This window comes from Carlito syrichta, unplaced genomic scaffold, assembly GCF_000164805.1.
Source record: "Carlito syrichta isolate Samal-C Ts95f unplaced genomic scaffold, Tarsius_syrichta-2.0.1 Scaffold306578, whole genome shotgun sequence".
NCBI lineage: Eukaryota > Metazoa > Chordata > Mammalia > Primates > Tarsiidae > Carlito > Carlito syrichta.
The window spans coordinates 139,735-162,120 of NW_007250674.1; the positions used below are offsets into that span (position 1 = coordinate 139,735).

At 37.6% G+C, this 22,386-nt stretch overlaps 1 protein-coding gene across 22 annotated transcripts in view; it reads right to left on the minus strand.

Moving 5' to 3' along the window:
- Positions 1 to 22,386, minus strand: part of TRIP12 (thyroid hormone receptor interactor 12) — a 163,043-nt gene that overhangs the window by 103,569 nt on the left and 37,088 nt on the right. For all 22 annotated transcript variants that reach the window (XM_021715041.1, XM_021715047.1, XM_021715046.1 and 19 more), the window contains exon 2: positions 16,106 to 16,252. In XM_021715041.1, coding sequence (XP_021570716.1) covers positions 16,106 to 16,203 — 98 coding nt within the window. In that variant the 5' untranslated portion in view covers positions 16,204 to 16,252. The remainder of the gene's footprint in view (positions 1 to 16,105; positions 16,253 to 22,386) is intronic.

Here is a 22,386-nt window from a genome sequence, read left to right on the forward strand (position 1 = left end):
AAATACTATAAAATATTTATGTTTTTAATATTATAAAATATTGATCATAACTGTCCTTCTGCCTATTTGCTTAGCACTGGGGATTTAATACATTCCCTGTAAAGAATAATAAGTACTTTTAGCTTAGTGGGCAATATTGTGTGTCACAAAAGCAGGCATGGACAATATGCAAAGAAATGAGCATGGCTATGACCAATCAGAATTTTACTTACAAAAGTGAGCAGTGAGCAGATTCAGCACATGGGCCATAGTTTTAAACCCTGGCTTAGTATACAAGGAACAGGCAACCCGATGGTATCACATAGTGACAATGAGGTCTCCCAAAGTAGGGCTCTATTTTATTATGTCCATTTATGAATTATTAATGTTCAGAAAATATCCATAAAATAATGATGTCCAATCTACAACAGCCAATTAGAACCTAACAGTACTGAGAGAGAAAGATGCCTTGGATGCCTCCTTTTAGCTCATTTTACCAACTCCCCCATTTATCAAGCCTTAATGTTCAACTTTAACTTTTATTAAAAATCATAATCTCTTTAAAACCTAGTAAAATTTATATCCACTATTAATAAAATTTGTAGAATAGCAAAGTAAAATTCAAGATAAATTCTTTTAAGTAGCACTAGAATAAGACAATTTAGCAAATTATGCTCCAAAGATTTGGGGGTGGGGGTGGGGGTGTGAGTGTGAGCGTGAGTGTGAGTGAGTGAGTGTGTGTGTGTGTGTGTGTGTGTGTTCATACAGGAGCATCTACAACAACATATGGATATTCCTGCGGGGTGGGCTGGGGGGTGCAAATCAAACAGTTCTGCAAAACCACCCATTGAAATGAACAGGGCTAGTGGTAAAAATAAAATTGGGCACAGAGCACTCAAACCTATATATATTATTTTGTAAAGACCAGTTCCTACAAATGTAAAAATGCAATTTTCAGGAAGACTTTCTTTTTTGTCGTTTTCTTTCTTTATAAACACAGGAGCAAAACACAGGAATTTCCTGAGAGTATTTCTGCCAGTGCAAAGTATGATGATTCTGAATGCCACTGGACTAGCCATTTCTTTCACTGAATGATTTCTTTAAATCATTTCTGCAAGATCTGCATGTTTTTTGTAAGGTCTTCATATATATATTACCAAACCTTGTTCTTTAATTGAAGATGTCTCCCAATTTCAGTATATATATTAGCAATGGTGGGAAGAGTTGCCTATGAACCAACGCTACTTCCACATTACACGGACATCATTTCTCTATTTATCAAGCGTATATGGGCCAATTGACATTAAGGAAACATGTGTTACAACAGAACAGTTTATAATCAATGCTGGGCTATGTGTTTTCAATATAATCTTGAAAGAAAGTCTCAAGTTCCTCTTGTTAATTTTTAGGCACATAGTATTAACTGCATCCTTCTACCTACTTTAATTTACTTCTATGGCTACCTAGTCAAATCCTTTATGATGATCAAAAGAAGTAAAAATCACCTCTAGCAGGAGGATCACTTGAGGCCAGGAGTCCAAGACCAGACAGGGCAATATTTAGTGAGACTCCATCTCTCCATTTAACATAATAAAAATAAATTTTAAAAAAATCATCTCTAGTCCAGAGGAGATCTAAAATAGACCTAAACTTCATTATCAAATAACATATTGTTTCCTTACTTATGTTAGCAAAAATAAGAAAAATGACTAGTTAAAAGTAGCTAATTTCTTAAATTTTAGGTATTGTTTCAATTTAATTTCTATGCCAGACAGCTCACAGCGTAAATATATGCATATATTACCAAATATAAACGGCTCAGGGGTTTAATGACATCTCAAAATTTGTTTGTGTACATAGATGCAGACACCTGCATTTTTATACTTTTATATTTTAAATATACAATTATAACATTATAGTTGCATATTCTAAAAAGTAACTGCTTTGTTTAAAATGCTCTAACATGCATATTTTAAATAAGTCACTGTTCTAGAAAGTGGATTTGGAGAAAAATTTTAAAATATAAAAAGCAATTGATTATATATTATAACCATTTATATTATATTTTAAGACTCAAGATGGAAAGTTCACTTTAAACCACTTTAAATAAAAAAACTCACTAATGTCCCCTGTACAATGTACTATTTTTTTATTTCCATCATACAAAGAAGCTTGATTAGTTCAGCCAATTCCTATGTTTAGTTATAGTGAAACACAGTCCAAATGATTCTGTAACTTAGAATAGAGCAATACTAGTAATGCCCCAAAAAGCCATTTGGAAACCTAAGTTGGGGAGCAGCGGCACTACTGGCATTTGGCAGGTGTGGACTACAGGTAGGAGACAGGTAATATACAGAACAGTCAGACACAATAAAGACTGTCCCAGGCCATCAGATATTTCAAATAACTTTGGTAATATCTGCAAACCTTAAGAAAAAACATGAAAATGTGGCAGTGACATAGATTTAAAAAATATGCTTATAATTTCTCAGCTTAGATTTGTTTTGCATGGTTCTTATATATGTTAAAATTTTATAGGAATACATGTGAATCAAACTGTATTTGTTTTTAGCAGCTTTACCAAAATCAGGCATCATTTTTAAAGTCTATGATGAAAATGCCACTTACGGCATTTAAGTCTGTTGTAGATGTCACATTCAGTGAGTCTAAATACAGAGGCACTATCATGTCATTGTACCCAAGTACTTTACTACTGTTTTCCTTTTATTTTTATATTTGTAAAATGCTCGTACATTACACTGATATTGGCAAACTTTGTAAGCAGGCCTTTTATTAGTTTCTTAATTTACTTCAAAATATTCTAAGGGAAGTCAGGCTCAGTGGTTCACACTTGTAATACCAGCACTTTGGGAGGCTGAGGCGGGAGGACTGCCAGAGTCCAAGAGTTAGAGAACAGCCTGGGCAACATGGCAAGACCTTGTCTCTACAATAAATCAAAAAAATCAGCCGAGTATGGTGGTGCGTGCCTATAGTCCCAGCTACTTGGAAGGCTGAGGCAGAAGGATAACCTGAGCCCAGGAGGTCAAGGTTGCAGTAGCTGTGATTGTGCCACTGTACTCCAGCCTGAACTTGGCGAGACCTCATCTCTACAATAGATTAGTGCAGTCACTGCACTCCAGTCTGGGTGACAAAGTGAGACTCCAACTCAAAAAAAAAAAAAGAAGAGCTCTACTAAAATTTCCAAGTAAGGAATAAACAAATTCTAGCCAGAGAATACAAGCTTTTAGATACCACTCAATATTTAAACCTGAAGGATGCGTAGCTGAGGATGACACCATTCCAGTCAAAAGGAGAATATATGCAAAAGTAGAGGCAGAAAATTATGAAAGCCACATAGCACTTGGCAAGTGAAATGAACTGCCCTGAGCACAGCAATACATTAGAAAACAAGGTTGAAGGGACAGGCTAGGGTCAGACAAGCAATATTTCTAAATATCTTATGAAGGTGCTAGATTTTTGTCCTTAATAAATAGTCTGTTGTAAGAGATTGACAGGTTTAGAAGCAGTGAGGAAAAAGGAACAAATTTATATGTTCAATGATCTAAGTATACTCAGTATGGGTGAGTAAACGACCGTGCTTACATTACTGTGGAAAGGGGGGAAAAAAGAGGCAGAGAAACTGAATGAAATCAAAACCATGGGAAAAAATGACTCCCAAAAAGGAACCCAACAACTCAACTTACTTTTGCCCCCATATTTAATTAAGAAGTTCGCCACCGCCGGGCTCGGTGACTCAGCCTGTAATCCCGCGCCTTTGGGAGGCTGAAGTGAGTGGATTGCCTGAGCCCGTGGGTTTGAGACCCGCCTGAGCAGCGAGACCTCATCTCTACAATAAATCAAAAAATCAGCCGGGCGTGGTAGCGCATGCCTGTAATTCTGGCTACTTGGAAGGCTGAGGTAGAAGGATCACCAGAGCCCAGCAGGTCGAGGCTGCGGTGGCTGGGAGCGGCCACTGCACTCCAGTCTGGGTGACAGAGTGAGACTCCAACTCAAACAAAACAAAACAAAACTAAAAAACCCAAAGAAGTTTGGTGAGGGATGCAGGATGGGGTAAAACACTGAGATAAATCAAAAGGTGATGCCAGACAGACTAGTGATAAAATACTTAATACCTTATGAGCTACACTGGCTTTCATAAACTCCTAGGTAAAAACCTAAGATGACCAATGGATAATTTTAAGATACTATTTATGTGAAACATTGTATTAAGCTCATATTCAATACATTATCTAACTTAATCCTCAAATGGCATCCAAGGCAAGTAGTATTCCCATTCTAAAGATGTAGGAAATGAGGCTTGCCACACAAGACTCCTAGGTAGGAAAGGTGAAACTAAGTTCAGGTACTCAACCCCCTCAATCTGCAACCCCACAGCTCTATCCACGGACTCAGTGGTCAAAGAAAAAAGGCCTGATCTAAAACTATTAATTTTTTCCTACTCACGCAGGTTATTTCTGCCCCTAGTTGTATAGAAGTCAAAATAAATAGCTTAAGCTGGGTTCGGTGGTTCAGCCTGTAATCCCGTGCCTTGGGAGGCTGAGGTGAGTGAATTGCCTGAGCCTGCGAGTTCGAGACCCGCCTGGGCAACTTGGTGAGACCTCATCTCTACAATAAATCAAAAATTCAGCTGGGCGTGGTAGCGCACGCCTCTAGTTCCAGCTACTTGGAAGGCTGAGGCAGATCGCTGGAGCCCAGCAGGTCAAGGCTACGGTGGCTGGGAGCAGCCACTGCACTTCAGTCTGGGCGACAGAGTGAGACTCCAACTCAAAAAATAAATAAATAAATGGGTTAAGACTTTGGAGATAGTATAGGATAACAATGAAAGAAAACACCACTTTTTCTTTTAATCTCCTAAAAAAGGAGCCACCCGCTTTGTTTTGCTTCCTGTATTACAAGAAATTTCCAAATGTGATACTAAAGCTTACTGTTCAGTTAGAGTAAGAAACATCTGTATACATTCATTTTTTTTTAAAATCACACTGAGCCCATCTAGGGGAGCATTCTGAGACTGAGAAAGCACTTTTTAAAAGTAGTTGTAATATCAGAAGAATGAAAACAAATCTTCACTAGAGGATTCCAAATAATCCATGGTAGCTGACATCTTATAGGTTTCCAATATACTTATGATGTGACTTTTGAACTCAATTTCATACTTGTTGATTAAAACAAGAAATATAGACTGCAAAGAAAATTATTAAACATATAAGCGACTATTTTGTAAACCCAAGAAAAAGTTTAACATGGGTACTATCACGAATCAAACGTTCTGCTGTCCCATAATCCCAGCACTTTGTAAGGCCAAGGCGGGGCGAACAGTTTGAGCCCAGGAGTACAAGACCATCCTGGATAACACAACGAAGCCTCATCTCAACAAAAAAATTAAAAAAAAAAACAAAAAAATCATGTTTATAACACCCAATTAAAGAAAAGCAGCCTCTGTTCCTCCTTAGACCAAGGTAACCATGCCAATGTTTAACACAACACTGTAAATCTTGTCTCCTGGCCTCAAGGCCTGATGGAACAGACTAGTCTTCTTAGTATTACCAAAGTGGCATTAAAAGTGGAAGTGTGTGTGCACATATGGTTTTACAACTAAAACTCAAGCTGTCTAATTATAGTAGTAAGATTTACTATTAATGAAAAGAGCAAGTTACGAGGTATACCCAGACAATTCTAGTATAAATTATTTCTTAAAGTGGTACAAATTTAATTGTAAGAGGTATTGAAGTCATTGTTGCATCACATTATGTCTCTCATAACACCCTCCTCCTTCCAAACAAGATAAAGCTTGAACGTCTGACTGACTGAGCAAAGAAGATAAAAAAGAGAAAGCGGGGGGAAGGAAGGGGAGATATAAAAGGAAGGAATTCATACTTGTTAAGTAGGAAAATGAAGAGAACATACCATACCATGACTATGTTTCACTAAGTAGACTTTGGGAAAACAAACTATCATGGAAATGCAAATTGGAATACAAAATAATGTTTAAATAGCCTCTGAAAGCTATATCACAAGTATTCTATTTCCTCTCTTTCTAGACACATGGTAGGACGGTACTTGTCCAACCACTTGGAACTATGTGCAGTCATGTGATTTGCTTATGAATCAAGGCTGGAGGTAGGTTTATAAAGCCAGAGTGCAATTTACCCTATTTTCTTGCCTGACAATATACTAAAGTATCTGAATGTGCAGACATGGAGCACAGCTTGTAGCTGACCCAAGACAGATAACTTTTTTAGTGGCTACATTATAAATTACTGATATTTAGAACCTGTGTTTTTGTTTTTTTGTTTTGTCCTGTTTTGTTTTACTGTAGCATAATCCACTCCACCTTGTTATACAGCCTATGTAAACTATGCCCTGCCGGGCTCAGTGGCTCAGCCTGTAATCCCACGCCTTTGGGAGGCTGAGGTGAATGGATTGCCTGAGCCCACGGGTTCGAGACCCGCCTGGGCAGCGAGACCTCATCTCTACAATAAATCAAAAAATCAGCCGGGCATGGTAGCGCATGCCTGTAATTCCGGCTACTTGGAAGGCTGAGGCGGAAGGATCGCCGGAGCCCAGGAGGAGGAGGCTGCGGTGGCCGGGAGCGGCCACTGCACTCACTCCAGTCTGGGCAACCGAGTGAGACTCCAACTCAAAAAAAAATTTAAAAAAATAAATTAAAAAAATCAACTATGTCCTATTTCAATTCTTCCTTTCTCCAATCATGTTCTCATCATCTTTTCACAGTTAGAAAGAAAGTCACATTTTTGTGCCTAGAAATGCCAAAAAAACAAATCTTATGATTTCTAACCCACTCTAAGTTATTTGTTGAAAACTTACCACTTAACAGTAAAGTAACAATACACAAAATTAGACGTAAGTTCCAAACTCTGAAAGGTATGAATATGTCCACGTCATGTAAAGACAAATATAGTTAACAATGCCTTGCAACTGCTGCTTCAGGCTTCAGAGCCCAGATCAGCCAGATCATCTTTAGAAATGTTCCTAACCTGACTCTAATAACAAGACTATATGCTCATTTCCTCTACCAGGTTAGGCTATGTATGACAAAGTCCTACCCTCCTCTCTTCCATAACTATTATAAAGCATGACACTAGCATGATGTTCTACAAGTGAATAAACACAATCTTATACTGACTTTGTATTACAAGTACACTGAGGCAGAACTCTATAAAGTGACAGAAGATGCTTTATTAAAATAACACATGCATATCTCCAGAATCAAAATAACAGTGAAATAATCAAGTCTAGAAATGGCAAAGCGTCAACAGAACTTTGAAGAACTTCTAAAGAACTGAAACTTGTTCAGACTTCAGTACATATATACTCTCTTTGCTTTTCTTTACCTGTGCATCTTTTTCCATTAGGCAAGAGACATGGCAGTTGGCAACCTCAGATTCACATCTTCCCCACTCTGCCACCAAAAAAGAAAAAGCTAAAGCTTCCAATTTTTCTCATCTTTGATCATGTAACCACACCAGTCTTAATGCTGTGTTCAAAAAGAAGGAATACTATAAATTCTCCTAGCTTTGGCCAAGGATAGGGAATGACTAGGGAGGATCAGAGTAAGACTATGTTAAAAGAGAATAACTATTATTAAAATTCAAATTTAGAAAATACCAAAACTGAAAATATTAAAAAGGAAAATCAATAATCCTAGTATAATCAACTTATAATTATATGCAAATGAAGCTAGAAAACAACTTTCCAGAAGAGTATATAATATTTGAAAATATACTCCTTGCCAGGTGCGGTGGCTCATGCCTATAATCCCAGCACTTTGAGAAGTGAAAGCAAGAGGATAGCCTGATTCCAGGGATTCAAGACCAGTCTGGGCAACTTGGCAAGACCCTCTCTATGCAATAAATAAAAAAATTAGCCAGGTATGGTGGTACACGCCTGTAGTTTCACTTATTTAGAAGGCTGAAGCACAGAAGGACTGCCTGAGCCCAGTAGATCAAGGCTGCAGTGGCCGTGAGCTATGCCACTGCACTCCAGCCTGGGTGATAGAATGAGACTCCAACTCAAAAGAAAAAATGCACTTTAACCCAGCAATTACACTTGTGATAATCTAGCATAGCAAAGTACTAGTACAAATTTGCAATAATAAGGAAGCTCAACCCTTTTCTGTAGGTAAAGCTTCAAACCAAACTATCATCAAATGAGGAGTGGTTACATTAATTGATAAATCCACATAATGGAAAATTATGCAGGCATTAAAATTAATGAAGCAATTTTACTGTCATTATGACAGATGTTGACATGTAAAAAATGCCTATGATACAGCTAGTGAAAACAGCAAGTCACAATATAGTATGTAAAATTATTCTATTCTTAAAAATTTTTAGAAAGAGATGAACCAAAATACAGACACAAAGTTATTTCAAACATCATCTTATTAAAAAACGTCCTGTCTTTTAAGAGTCAATTTCTGTACCTCCTATGAACTCTTCTGTACCTCTATGAACTTAAAGGACTTAGAAAGTTCAAGCCTACATTTCCTACTAGTATATGTCATTTATCTTCTAATGTGCGAATCCTGTCTGGTCAACTATTTGAAAGCTTCTTTAAGACTGGATTATACTTCTCCAAGCCAATCTTTAGAGACCAGGACTGTAGATCTTACATAATGAATTGACAAAATATCAGCTGAATAAATTAGAGTCACTTCTCCTGAACAGTGGTGCAAAAGGAGATTAATAACAAATGTCTTAACAAATGTATTAGGGCACTTACATCAAAACGTACTCTCAGACCGGGCATGGTGGTTCAAGCCTGTAATTCCAGCACTTTGGGAGATCAAGGCAAGAGGATTACCTGGGCTCAAGGGTTCAAGACCAGCCTGGGCAACTTGGTGAGACCTCATACAATAAACCAAAAAATTAGGCAGGCGTGGTAGCACATGCCTATACTGGCAGCTACTTGGAAGACTGAGGCGGAAGGATCACTTAAGCCCAGCAGGTCAAGGCCATGAGCATGCCACTGCACTCCATCCTGGGTAACAGAGTGAGACTCCAACACAAGGGGAAAAAAAAGTATTCTTAGCAAGACCTTACTCCTTAAACCTATTTTTTTTCAGTGTTTAACCTCATTACTAGGGTAACATCAATAAAACAAAAAAAAAGTTTTTTTATCAAATTAGCAGAAAAATATAAAATGGAGATAACAAGAATAGAACAATGAGAAAAAGCACTCTATTTCCTAACGATGGGAATGCAAACTGGAAGTAAAAAATTAACATGCTATAATATTAGCTATGAACTTAGGGAAAAAAATTAACATGTGATAAGTTGATTTAAAAAAAAAAACAACAACACTCCCTTTGACCAAGCAATTCACTTTAGGGAAACTGCCCTGAAGAGATATCTGTAATGAAAACATTTAACCATAAACAAAAAGTTTTTCAACTACAACTACTTAAATACCCCAAAATTAAAAAAATATTATATATTCATTCAGTGAATTATGTGGCTATCTGTAAATGATTATCAGATGATCATGACATGAGCAAATGTTAGTAGTAAGATACTGAGTGAAAAGAAAAGGATACCCTAGTCAGGCACAGTGGCTCACACCTGTAATCCCAGCACTTTGGGAGGCGAAGGCAAGAGGATTGCCTGAGCCCACGGGTTCAAGACCAGCCTGGGCAACATGGTGAGACCTCATCTCTACACTAAATCAAAAAATTAGCCAGTGTGGTAGTGCATGCCTGTAGTTCTAGCTACTTGGAAGGCTGAAGCAGAAGGATTGCCTTAACACAGTAAGTCGAGGCTGCGGAGGTCATGAGCATGCCACTGCACTCCAGCCTAGGTAACAGAGTGAGACTCCAACTCAAAACAGAAAAGAAAAGAAAAAAAGAGCAGGGCACCCAACTGTATACACAGTGTAATCAGTTACATGTTAAACTGTACTTTAGGAGAAATAAAAAGCAAAATGTTAAAACATACTTTTCTCTAGGTAGCATTTTCTTTTTGTACTTTTCTATATCTTAATCCTTTAAAATAGTTTTTTAAGCAAAAATACAAATTTATTTCTTTATATATAATTAATGATAGTTTAAAAAATCTGCTCCAAAAGTTAAGAAAAATAATAATTAAAAGCTATAGCCCATATTTCTCACAACTGAGTTTTTACTAAGTAATAATTATTAAACCTTTGCAAATTTTTTAAAGGGAGTAAGAAGTACAAAACTGGATTTGAGCATTTCTTCTCACCATTCAAAAATTTCACAGTACAGTCAAATGTAAAAAGGAAGTCATAATAAAACAGAGCCGCACACAGTGGCTCATGACTATAATCCCAGCACTTTGGGAGACGAAAATGATAGCATTTCTAGAGTTCATGGGTTTGAAACGAGCCTGGGCAACATGGTGAGACCTCATCTCTAACAATAAAGAAATTTTAAAAATTAGCCAGGCATGGTGGCGCATGGCTATAGTTCCAGCTACTTGGAAGACTGATGCAAAAGGACCTCTTGAGCCCAGTAGGTGAAGGCTGCGGTGGCCATAAGTGCACTGCACTCCAGCCTGAGCAGCAGAGTGAGACACTCCAACTCAAAAATAAAATAAAATAAAATTTCCTCATGGAAGAATGTTACAGAAAAACACTGACTGATAACAACTGGAGTGAGACACTCCAACTCAAAAATAAAATAAAATTTTCTCATGGAAGAATATTCCAGAAAATCATCGACTAATAACAACTGGCTACTATACCATATCATTCCTACTTTTTTCCTTCTTTTTTTTGAGACAGGGTCTTATTCTGTCACCCAGGCTAGAATGCAGTGACATGATCATAGCTCACTGTAGCCTTGAACTCCCAGGTTCAAGTGATCTTCCCATCTCAGCTTTCCAAGTAATTAATACTGCAGGCGCATACCACCACTATAGCCTGCTAATTTTCTTTTAAAAAACTTGGAGCCAGGCTCGGTGGCTCAGCCTGTAATCCCGCGCTTTGGGAGGCTGAGGTGAGTGAATTGCCTGAGCCCGTGGGTTCTAGATCCGCCTGAGCAACTTGGCGAGACCTCATCTCCACAATAAATCAAAAATTAGCCGAGCGTGGTGGCGTACCTATAGTTCCAGCTACTTGGAAGGCTGAGGCGGAAGGATCACCGGAGCCCAGCAGGTCGAGGCTGCAGTGGCTGGGAACGGTCACTGCACTCCAGTCTGGGTGACAGAGTGAGACTCCAACTCAAAAAAAAATTTTTGTAGACACTGGGTCTCACTATGTTGCTAAGACTGGTCTCAAACTCCTGGCCTCAAGCAATCCTCTGGTCTCAGGTTCCCAAAGGGCTGGGATTGTCCCTATTATCATTATGTTGAAAATACACGTAGGAAACAATTTAAGAACACAGAATTGAAATATTAACCATGATTATCTCCGAGTGGTATGATTAAAGTTATCTTATTTTCCTGAGGTTTCCCAATTTTTTTATTCTCCATATGCATTGCTTTTAGAATAAAGACAATGTTGAAGAATCTATCACTAAAGCAATTTCAAGTAAAGTTGCTATAAAATTAAATTCAATCCCATCACTGCCATTTGAGGAAAAACAGGACAAAGTACATAATAAAAATGCCACTGCATTGCCAAGAGGGAGGTGGTAGCTTACAAGTACCTGTACTAGAAGTGGAATAGGGTAGGAAATATACCTGAGAGCAAGCCAACACAGAGAAGCAGTGGAAGGAAGTGATTTCCTAAAGAAGAAAAAGAGAACAGAAAAGAGAGGAACGGAACAGCTATAGTTCAAAAAAACACAGAAGAAAGAAGAGCAAAGTAATAGAAGAGGAATAGGATGTCTGCTTCAATTACAGAGAGTGATGAATGAGTGAAAAAGAGCAGAGGGAACAGTCAGGAGAGATTTTAAATATTCAAAATGCTACCTTTTTAAATGTGAATACAAACTATTCTTCTAAAAAAGGCACACAGCCTTGATTTATGGAAAGAGCAAGAGTGGTCAATGGAAGGAAGCTACACAAATAGCTTAACGCGTGCGGTGAAGTAAATAAAGTGAATCAAAAATGAACTAATGAGCTGGGTACAGTGGTTCACATCTGTAGGACCAGCACTTTGGGAGTCCAAGGAGGGAGGATTGCCTGAGCCCAAGAGTTCAACACCAGCCTGGGAAATACACCTCTAAAAAAAATTTCAAAATATTAGCCAGGCATGGCGGCATATGCCTGAAGTCCCAGCTATTTGGGAAGCTGAGGCAGGAGGATCGCCTGAGCCTGAGGTCGAAGCTGCAGTGAGACATTATCATGCCACTGCACTCCAGTACGGGCAACAGAGAGAGACCTTATCTCTTAAAAATATAAATAAATAAATAAATAAATAAACAAAACAAACAAACAAAATAATGCCAAAATTCCAGGAGGGAAACATGCTGTTTAAATTCTAAACTAAGTTAATATTCTTTAGTTACAAGTATTTTATACCTTCATCAAACTCCATCATAGGAATCAAGTGGTCTGTGCAGTGAAAACAGTCTGGCATAATGAAAAGAATCACAGACTTTTTAGGGTCAAGAGGTCTGGAATCAAGTACTGACTACAGACTAGGTTGAGCCAGTTTGCATATTTGTAAAATAGAGATTATATACTTGGTGCAGATTTTCGTTGAGTCTCAACTAAAAGAATATGTGTAATACTTTTTAAACTTAAAACACCCCACTGATGCTGTTATAAATATTAGTTGCATCAATGTGTCACTATGAATACCGGTCACAAGTAGAAGCCCACAATTTTCAAGAAATACAAGCCACCGTAACAACATTTTACTTAGGAAAGCGCACAACAGGAGTCACATAAAGAGAATGAAAATATATTAATAGTGGAATGAAAATATAGTTGCTCTATCCCAATTAATTCCAATCCCCTTAACCCCAAAAATCCCTGGATAAATTTCTGAGAGATAAGATAATAGCTAGAATAGTATACTCTATAGGGATTTCAGAAGGTCAGTCTGGTTTGATTAGAAGGTCTTCAAAGTTCCTTCCAGCTTTTAGATTCTATCATGAGCAAAAGAATCAAACAAAGAAGGCAAAATGATATTAACTCATTTGTAACTCTTGGGGTGAATTTACACCATTTCAAATTCTGTTCCTGGTTGCCACTGACGTGAATTATCTCATTGTGGAAGATTGTCTTTTCGGGTTTATAATCCAAATAAAAACACAAAGTATGGAATGCTAGTCAGAGTGGTGTCTGAAGCAAATACTGGATATATGTCTGTGACTTTCAGCTGTTCATTGTAAAAAAAAAAAAAGTGACAATTTAGAAAAGGCCATTTCACCTATATTTAATGACAAAAGTCTGTGGCAACCAGCTTCAGATTTTTTTTATTTTCACCTGCTCTCAGAATTAGGAAAGTGAAAATTTTGCCGGTCGCAAATTTGTTAACATGAGCCAATATCTTCTAATTTGCGTGCTTAGCTAAACTAATAAGATTTGCTGGCAAAAGTCTATGTCCTGATTAGAATGATACTTATTCACATAAAAATAAATGGGAAAAATATATTTAAACTCACTATTTTTTATTTTTTATTATTTTTGAGTTGGAGTCTCACTCTGTCGCCCAGACTGTAGCGCAGTGGCCACTCCCGGCCACTGCAGCCTCGACCTGCTGGGCTCCGGCGATCCTTCCGCCTCAGCCTTCCAAGTAGCTGGAACGACAGGAGCACGCTACCACACCCAGCTAATTTTTTTTTAATTTATTGTAGAGATGAGGTCTCACCAGGTTGCCCAGGCAGGTCTCGAACCTGCGGGCTCAGGCAATCCACTCACCTCAGCCTCCCAAGGCGCGGGATTACAGGCTAAGTCACTGAGCCCGGCTTAAACTTACTACTTTAAATCATGGGATAGTCACACAATTTAACACAAAAACTGTAAAAGTCGTGTTTACAAACTTTTTTTTTTTTTTTTTTTTTTTTTTTAGTTGGAGTCTCACTCTGTCGCCCAGACTGGAGTGCAGTGGCCGTTCCCAGTCACCTCAGCCTCAACCTGCTGGGCTCCGGCGATCCTTCCGCCTCAGTCTTCCAAGTAGCTGGAACTACAGGCACGCATTACCACGCCTGGTCATTTTTGATTTATTGTAGAGATGAGATCTCGCCAAGTTGCTCAGACGGGTCTCGAACCCGCGGGTTCAGGCAATCCACTCACCTCAGCCTCCCAAAGGCGCGGGATTACAGTCTGAGCCACCGAGCCCAGCTTACAAACTGTTTTTAATCATATGAAAAATGACACATATGATAATTCTGGACTTTAAAAAAAAGGAAATATGCCCTCTTCTGTGTATTACTTTTGTGGGGCAATGTATTTTGAAGAAACGTATGTTGAAAAATGTGGCTGGGTGTGGTGGCTCAAGCCTATAATCCCAGCACTTTGGGAGGCTGAAGTAAGAGGATTGCCTGAGTCCAGGGGTTCAATACCAGCCTGGGCAACTTTGTGAGACCTTGTCTCTACAATAAATAAAAAAATTACTGAGAATGGTGGCACCCACCTGTAGTTCCAGTTACTTGGAAGGCTGAGGCAGAAGGATCGCCTGAGCACAGCATGTTGAGGCTGCGGTGGCCATGAGCGTGCCACTGCACTCCAGGCTGGGTGACAGTGTGAGACACAGACTCAAAAAAAAAAAAAAGAAAAGAAAAAGAAAAATGTGAAAGCTGCTGGGCATGAAAGTTCACAGCTGTAATCCTAGGCACCTTGGAAGGCCGAGGCAAGAGCACAGCTTGAGCACAAGAATTCAAGAACAGCCTGGGTAACAAACCAAGACCTCATCTCTACAAAAAATTAGCCAGGCATGACGACAGTACATACCTGTAATATCAACTACTCAGGAGGCTGAGGTGGAAGGTTCACCTCAGACCAGGAAGTAGAGCCGTGAATATGTAACACTTTTATTAAAGGAGGAATGACATTTTAAAATCAACAGCATAAAGTATGGCTGCTCTAAGAAATACTTCAAATGTAAAAAAGTAAATTTCAGAACAGAATTCTACATTAAGTATAGTGCTAAGAGTTTAATATGCTATAATACTAAATTAACCAATAACACTATGAAACAAATATCCTCACCATGTGGACCAAGAAACTGAGGTATCCTAAAACTATCTTAAAGGACACACAGCTATTTAATGGCAGAGGCAGAAATAACACACAAAACTGTCCTAGTCCAAAGTCCAAATGCTTAACCACTTAAATAGTCTGACATCAACATGATGTGCTTCGATTTTTTTGTTCATTACTTACACCTGACAATTTACAAGTATATACATGGTTGTGTGTCAAATTGCTACATCAGGCAATCCTATTGGAATTTAGCCATTATCACAAGCTAAGAGTAGAGAACTGGGCCTTGCAAGAAGTATTCTGAATATCGTACACATAATTACAATCCTTGGCAAAATCAGACCCAAAATTGTACATGTAAGAGTGATCTTCACACTATCTCATATAGCATAACTACTCCAACTGAAAAGACAAACTCAGACCATTAAAAAAATGGTAAGACCACTGATTTGCCAACAGAGATAGAGTACCTTACTATTCTGTGAGCATCCATGTTTTTAAAAAGTATGATGTGACAAAAGTCAAAGCTAAGTATCAAATCTCAAGTTATTTTTTTGTGAGAAAGCAGGATTTACTGAGAGGATAGAAAAGCTCCCACAGTGGGAGGGGACCCGAGGGGGTTGCCCCAAAGCGCAAGTTCTTAAAACAAATGAAACAAACATCTTTCAAGCCCAGTATTACTACGTCAAGACATACATAAGGAAAGGGACTACAAATGGTTGAAAGATGTGCTGCACCATGTGTTTAAGGAAGTAAAGAGAAAGGACAAATAAAACATGACACACCATATGCTAATGACACTATATTAGGTTTCTGATAATGCCAACGACGAAGAACTATTTTTTTGAGCCCAGAATATTTGGGAAGGATTTAGGAGTTGTTTTGAATTCTAGTTTTCTTTGCATTACTTGGCTCAAAAATTAGAAAAATTACCTATTTGCAATAACTGTTCGAGTCTTAGTCCTCACAATGAGGTTTTTAATATTTTATTTTATTCCCAATTCCTTTTCAAATTACCATGAAATACATACCTTCCTCCTATTGAGTCGTCTTGTGGTTGGGCCCCGGCAGTGTTCCTCTGTGAACGTCGCAGTGACCCCCCTGGATTGTTATTAGGCCGGTTGGACATTGGCACCTCTCTCTTGAAGGGACATACCCTTTCTAGACACTACCATTCACTAAAAGAAAAAATAAAAATAAAATTTAATAGATGTACATGATACAATACAAAAAAGAAATGAAGGACATTGAAAGCGAAGAAATTTTATGCAAAGAATTTGACTTTATTGCCTTCATCAATGCTGTAATGACTCAGTACACTGATTAATGTGTTACAAAATGTCAGGATATAAACAAAGTCAAGGCAAGTGGACTAGAACTCAGCACATAAAAATACTTAGATTTTCCATGCAATAGCCAGGAAATCCTCAATTCAAAGAAAACGTTGCATGGACACAAATAAGTCTTTGTTTCCACATTTCTAGTTGTGCAGAAACAGGCTTTGCACCTAAAGTCAAAACACCTTGGCTTAAGTACTGTAATAGAATAGGTATTAAGAGAGTTTGCCTTTTATACAAACCACAGCCCCTAACCCTAGATTCTTCAGACACAAAATTAACATGTCATGTATTCTTCATAGTATTACTGTTAACAACAAACGAAATAAATAAAGAAAACTATAAAACTGTAGTATCTTAATAAAGACACGAGGAAAAAACAGCTTAAATACAGTAAACTGGTGGGCACAGTGGTCTATAATCCCAGCACTTTAGGAGGCCGAAGTGAGAAGACTGCCTGAGCCCAGGGGTTCAGGGCCAGTCTTGGCACTTGGTGAGACTGCCTCTATAATAAATCTAAAAATTAGCCAGGCGTGGTTGTAGACCAGAAGAATCACCTGACCCCAGCAGGATGAGTTTGCCGTAGCCATGAGTGTGCCACTGCACTCCAGCCTGGGCAACACAGTGAGATTGACTCAAAACAAAAACAAAAAAACCCATAAACTGAGCAATGGTCCCAGAGGTCTTGGATTTCAACAGCAGCTCACCTGGCCATGACCTTGGACAACTAAATCTCTAGATTTCATTCACCTCTTCTATAAAATCAGTGTATGATCTACCTCAGCAACAAGAAATTGTGAAACTAGTTTTATTTATTTATTTTTTTTTTTTTTTTTGAGTTGGCGTCTCACTCTGTCACCCAGACTGGAGTGCAGTGGCCGCTGCCGGCCACTGCAGCCTCGACCTGCTGGGCTCCGGCGATCCTTCCACCTCAGCCTTCCAAGTAGCTGGAATTACAGGCATGCACTACCACGCCCGGCTGATGAAACTAGTTTTGTAAGTGTAACAATTTAGCTCAAAACACAGTTCTTAACCAATATGGACTTTCTATAAGAAATTTATTGTATAGCTAAAAGGATGATATTTAGAAAATCACTTAAGGTGATAAAACAAACCAACCATCATGGATGGAATTATGACATATATAAATCAAATTTTCCACTTTTGGGGGGGGGAGGTCAGAGTGTCACCCTGCTGTCCAGGCTGGAGTACAGTGGCACGATCCTGGCTCACTACAGTTTCTTCAGTAACTGGGACTACAAGTGCACGCTACCATGCTAATTTTTAAGTTTTTTTTGTAGAGACAAGGTCTTGCTATGTTGCCCAGGCTGGTCTTGAACTCCTGGATTCAAGCAATCCTCCTGCTCACCCTCTCCAAGTGCTGGATTATAGGCATGAGCCACCATACCTGATCAAATTTTTCACTGTTTTTTGTAAGCCCTCCAGTCAACTCCAAGTATACTTCTTTCATTACTTCTATTTACTAGCAAAGAAATAGAATGAATGATTATATGACATTAGAGAAACTGGTGCCAAAGAGAGTGCAAATTAATCATAACTAAATCTATTACTCTACTGGAATTTATTTTAAGAGAGTCCTTGCACTGTAACAGAAAAGTAGGTTTTAAGTTATACAGTAGAAAAGGGCTGCTTTCTGTTGCACATACCCAAATCAATTAATATCCTAAATAAACTCTGATAAGAAAGTTCAAACTGCTAATGTTAAGTACTGTCAATTTTAGCAAGAAAAAATATTAAGAAACACCGAATAATATTAAAACAGAGGCAGACAAAGGGGGAGAAGAAAAAATTAAATATGCATGTACTGATATGGAAAATCTCTTCCCAAGTTAGGAAGAAAAAATTATGAAACTCCCATTTGTGTGTATGTATATAAAAGATATATATACACACATACCTATATGTAAATATAATATATGTGTGTATATATATATTTGTATACTGTTTACATGTTAAAAATGGATGAAGGAATTCATAAATAGACTCTGTTAATACTGACAGCTTATGAGAAAGAGGACTAGAGGTCTGCAGTTTAGAATGAAAGAAATTATTTTTATTGTCATTGAGATGAATTATCCATTTAAAAGCAATAGGGCAGGTTGCTCTAGCACAATGGATATAAGTATAGAGCTCTGTAGTCAAACTGCCTCTGAGTTTAAATCCTAACTCCAACACCGACAAGTTGTACAAGCCTGTACGTATTCATGTATTTCTCTGTGCTTCAATCTATCAAAAGAGGATAAAGATCTTACCTCATGCAGTTGAGTATCAAATGAAAAAAATCTACACAAACAACTTAACAGTGTCAATCATATAGCAAGGACTCACTACTTGCTAACTCAGTTAACTATCAACATTTATTCAAAGTTCACATGTGCAGAGTTTGTAGTACACACAGAGTATTTGTGGTAAAATAAACTATGATAGGCCAGGCACAGTGGCTCACGCCTATAATCCCAGCACTTTGGGAGGCCGAGGTGCGAGGACTGCCTGAGCCCACGGGTTCAAGACCAGTCTGGGCAAGTTGGTGAGACCTCATCTCTACGATAAATCAAAAAATTAGCCAGGCATGGTGGCGTATGCCTGTAGTTTCAGCTACTTGGAAGGCTGAGGTGGAAGGATTACCTGAGCCCAGCAGGTCGAGGTTGCGGTGGCTGTGGGCATGCCACTGCACTCCAGCCTGGGCGACAGAGTGAGATTCCAACTCAATAAAAATAAAATAAATAAATAAATAAAATAAACTGTGATATATTGGGAGAAACCTCACCATAAAAACCACTGTCAATATGAGTCTTAGTTTCTAGCTAAATAGTTTCAAAACTGAAATATTTTAAATTAAGGTAAGCATCACAATCACCTGGGAAACTTTGTCAAAATATGAATAGGTGCCTGAACCTTACCCTCAGATTTTGATTCTGTGGGTAGAGAAATGGAAAATATATTTTAAAAGAGCTCTCTTGGTTGTACTGCAACACAAAACAATTGCACCACATTAAAATAATCTTTTAAAAGGCCGGCCTTTTTCAGAATTCATCTTAGAAGTTCCTCTACTTCAAACACCATCTCAGTGCAATTTCTCCTGGACGCAAACAGCATTACTGAATACAAGAGAATGGTGTGATACTGCTACTTTCACTTTGAAAAGCAAAGATTACTATTATTAAACAAGTTTGGTAGTTCTCATCTGCCCACTTTTTGCAATTAATACCTACTATGTTATGGGGTATTTGTTAAGTCATTCAAATCAATGTAAGTAGTTATTTTAACCTACAGTCATCAAGGTAACCTTAAAAATGCTCCCAACATCTTCAGAGCTTGTTAACCAGCACCACTATCAACCAACAGCCCATCTGTAGATAATTTTTGAGATATAAAAGAAAGAATGGCAAGTAAGAATGCACCTGTTTATCAAAGTACTATCTGCTTTTAATGCATAAAATCATCTTTTTAAAACTGTTAAGTTCTGAAACTTTAATTCTCTGAAAATAAGTAACATGTGATAGATACAAATCCCCCCTCTACCAGGTATCAACAAAACCAGAGCTGAAAGGGCCACTTAGAGATTATCAAGTTCAACCCCTTTCATTATAGACACATCCAGAAGAAGAAAGTTCTGAACAAAGAAATCTGTTGAGGAACCAGTCTTCTGAATTTTGGTACTAAGAAGATCTATGCCCCCCATGAATAATCACCACCTCAACTTCAAACAAAATTTAATGCCTCTTTGGTTCCAGCTAGAACCCAGAGGCCAAGAATTTTGACCATATAATGATTTTCTTCAGAATGTTTTCCTTACAGAACATTCTGTACTGACCTGGTCAATTACTTATGTCTACCATATGGTTATGACTCAATTTTTAAGGCATATACACACAAGTGGAAACTATAATATACAATACCGCTAGGAGTCAACTTTTGATAACCTGAAATGAATATGAACTCAAAAGATTCTATCTTAATAGGTTATCTCACAGTATTGAAACTAAGAGTTATAAGCCCAATCTATTATATTCCTATCAAGTCCTATATATTACTTTTTCCTAACCAGGGGCATACTTTCATTTCTATAAAAATAATCACCAAGATTTTTCACATAAAACCTTTGATATTAAGTAACAAAGCACTAAAATAGGATAGATGACATGTATAACTTTGAATTCAACAGGAAAAACATAAAAAGGCTAATGGATATCTCCAATGTTGAAAACAAACTCATGACAACTTTGCTCACAGCTCTATGTGTATAACAAACTTATTCACTGTTAGCCTAAATGGCATTTGAATTGTATGTGAAAAAGTGTTTAGCATTACCGGCAAATACCAAATAGAAAAAACAGACTTGTATATTAATCCACATTGTAAAACTGAGTCTAAAAATTTAAATCAAAAATATTCCTTAAAGGAAAACTTCAACTAAAAACATTTTAAAATTAATTTTCTGCTCATTTCTTAACTCAAAATTACAAAAGAGAGGCTAAGGTTTAAAAAAACAAAACACACACACATAATTCAATACTTCCTTTGGTGCAAAACTTGTAGAATACCAGGAGAAATCAACTGCAGAAAAAAAGTAACTTTAGAGCCAGCAACACTTGTAGTTCCAGCTACTCAGGAGATTGAAGCGAAATGATCACCAAAGCACAGTGAGTTTGAAAACAGACGGGGCAACAGAGTGAAACCCTCGTCTCTCAATAATCATCCTAACTTTAGGATGTGCTAGAACTCCCCAGTAAAATGGCCAAAGTATGGAAAAGAAGCACATACTATAAAAGTTAGTTATGCAAAATTTTCACCACATGAATAGTATTTCACCACACAAATGACAGACTGGAGAATAAATGTCTAGTTTAGAAATTCCAAACAGTTATAAACAACCCCAAAGTCAGTTTGTTCACTCATGTAATCACTATCTATCACCTACTTGATACACAATTCTAAAAACTGAATGAAAACTGAATTATATTCACAGTAAAGATTTTTTTTAAGTTAATACAGTCATGTATTGCAGTAATGACACTTTAGGCAACAACAGATCACATATACGGCAGTCCCATACAATTATGATATCACATTTTTACTGTGCCTTTTCTGTGTTTGGATATACCTGGATACATAACTTCTTTGTGTTACAATTTCCTACAGTATTCTGTACAGTAACATGCTATACATGTTTGTAGCCTAGGAGCAACAGGTTAGACCACACAGCCTAGGTGTGTAGCAAGCTATACCATCCAGGTTTGTGTAAGCACACTCTATGATGTTCACACAAAGACAAAATCAAACTGACAACATATTTCTCAAAACACTGGCCTATCTTTAAGCAAAGCATGACTACACTTACATCCCAAGTAATGTCTGAAGTTTTTAGAATTGACATTTAAAGTGAAGCTTATTTTTACAGCATGTATCCCCTAATTTCTTATGCACTCTATTTAGAAGCAGTCCTCCAAAGAGATTAGTTTGTCAACAGATAATGAACTTGGAGATAAATAACAATAGTAATAAACAAAATTTGCACAGAACTTCACTCACTTTTTTATTCTAATAGTAAAATTTAAATGTGCCATTGCCCATTAGTCTTATTTTACAAATAAAGAAGTTGAAACGTAACAGAATTAGTAGCCTACATGCAACAACTAATGGCATCTATTTCAGACTGCAAACAAGAAATGAGAGCTGGCACTCCAGATCTAAACAATTACACACACTAGATCATAAAGAAAATGCGAGGTCTTAGGCGAAGGTATGGTACATTAAACACACCAGGGGCAGTATAAATTAAACTACAGGTAAAATTAAATAGAAAAATTTAAATATACCATTGCTTATAAAATAAGTCATGCTTGCTTAAGTAAGAAAGGCAAGGACATCAAATAAGTCTGTCTTTAAAACAGGAGTGAATAACCTTTTAGTGTCCCCCAAAAGCAAGGCATTGAGAGATGCTGAGGAACAAT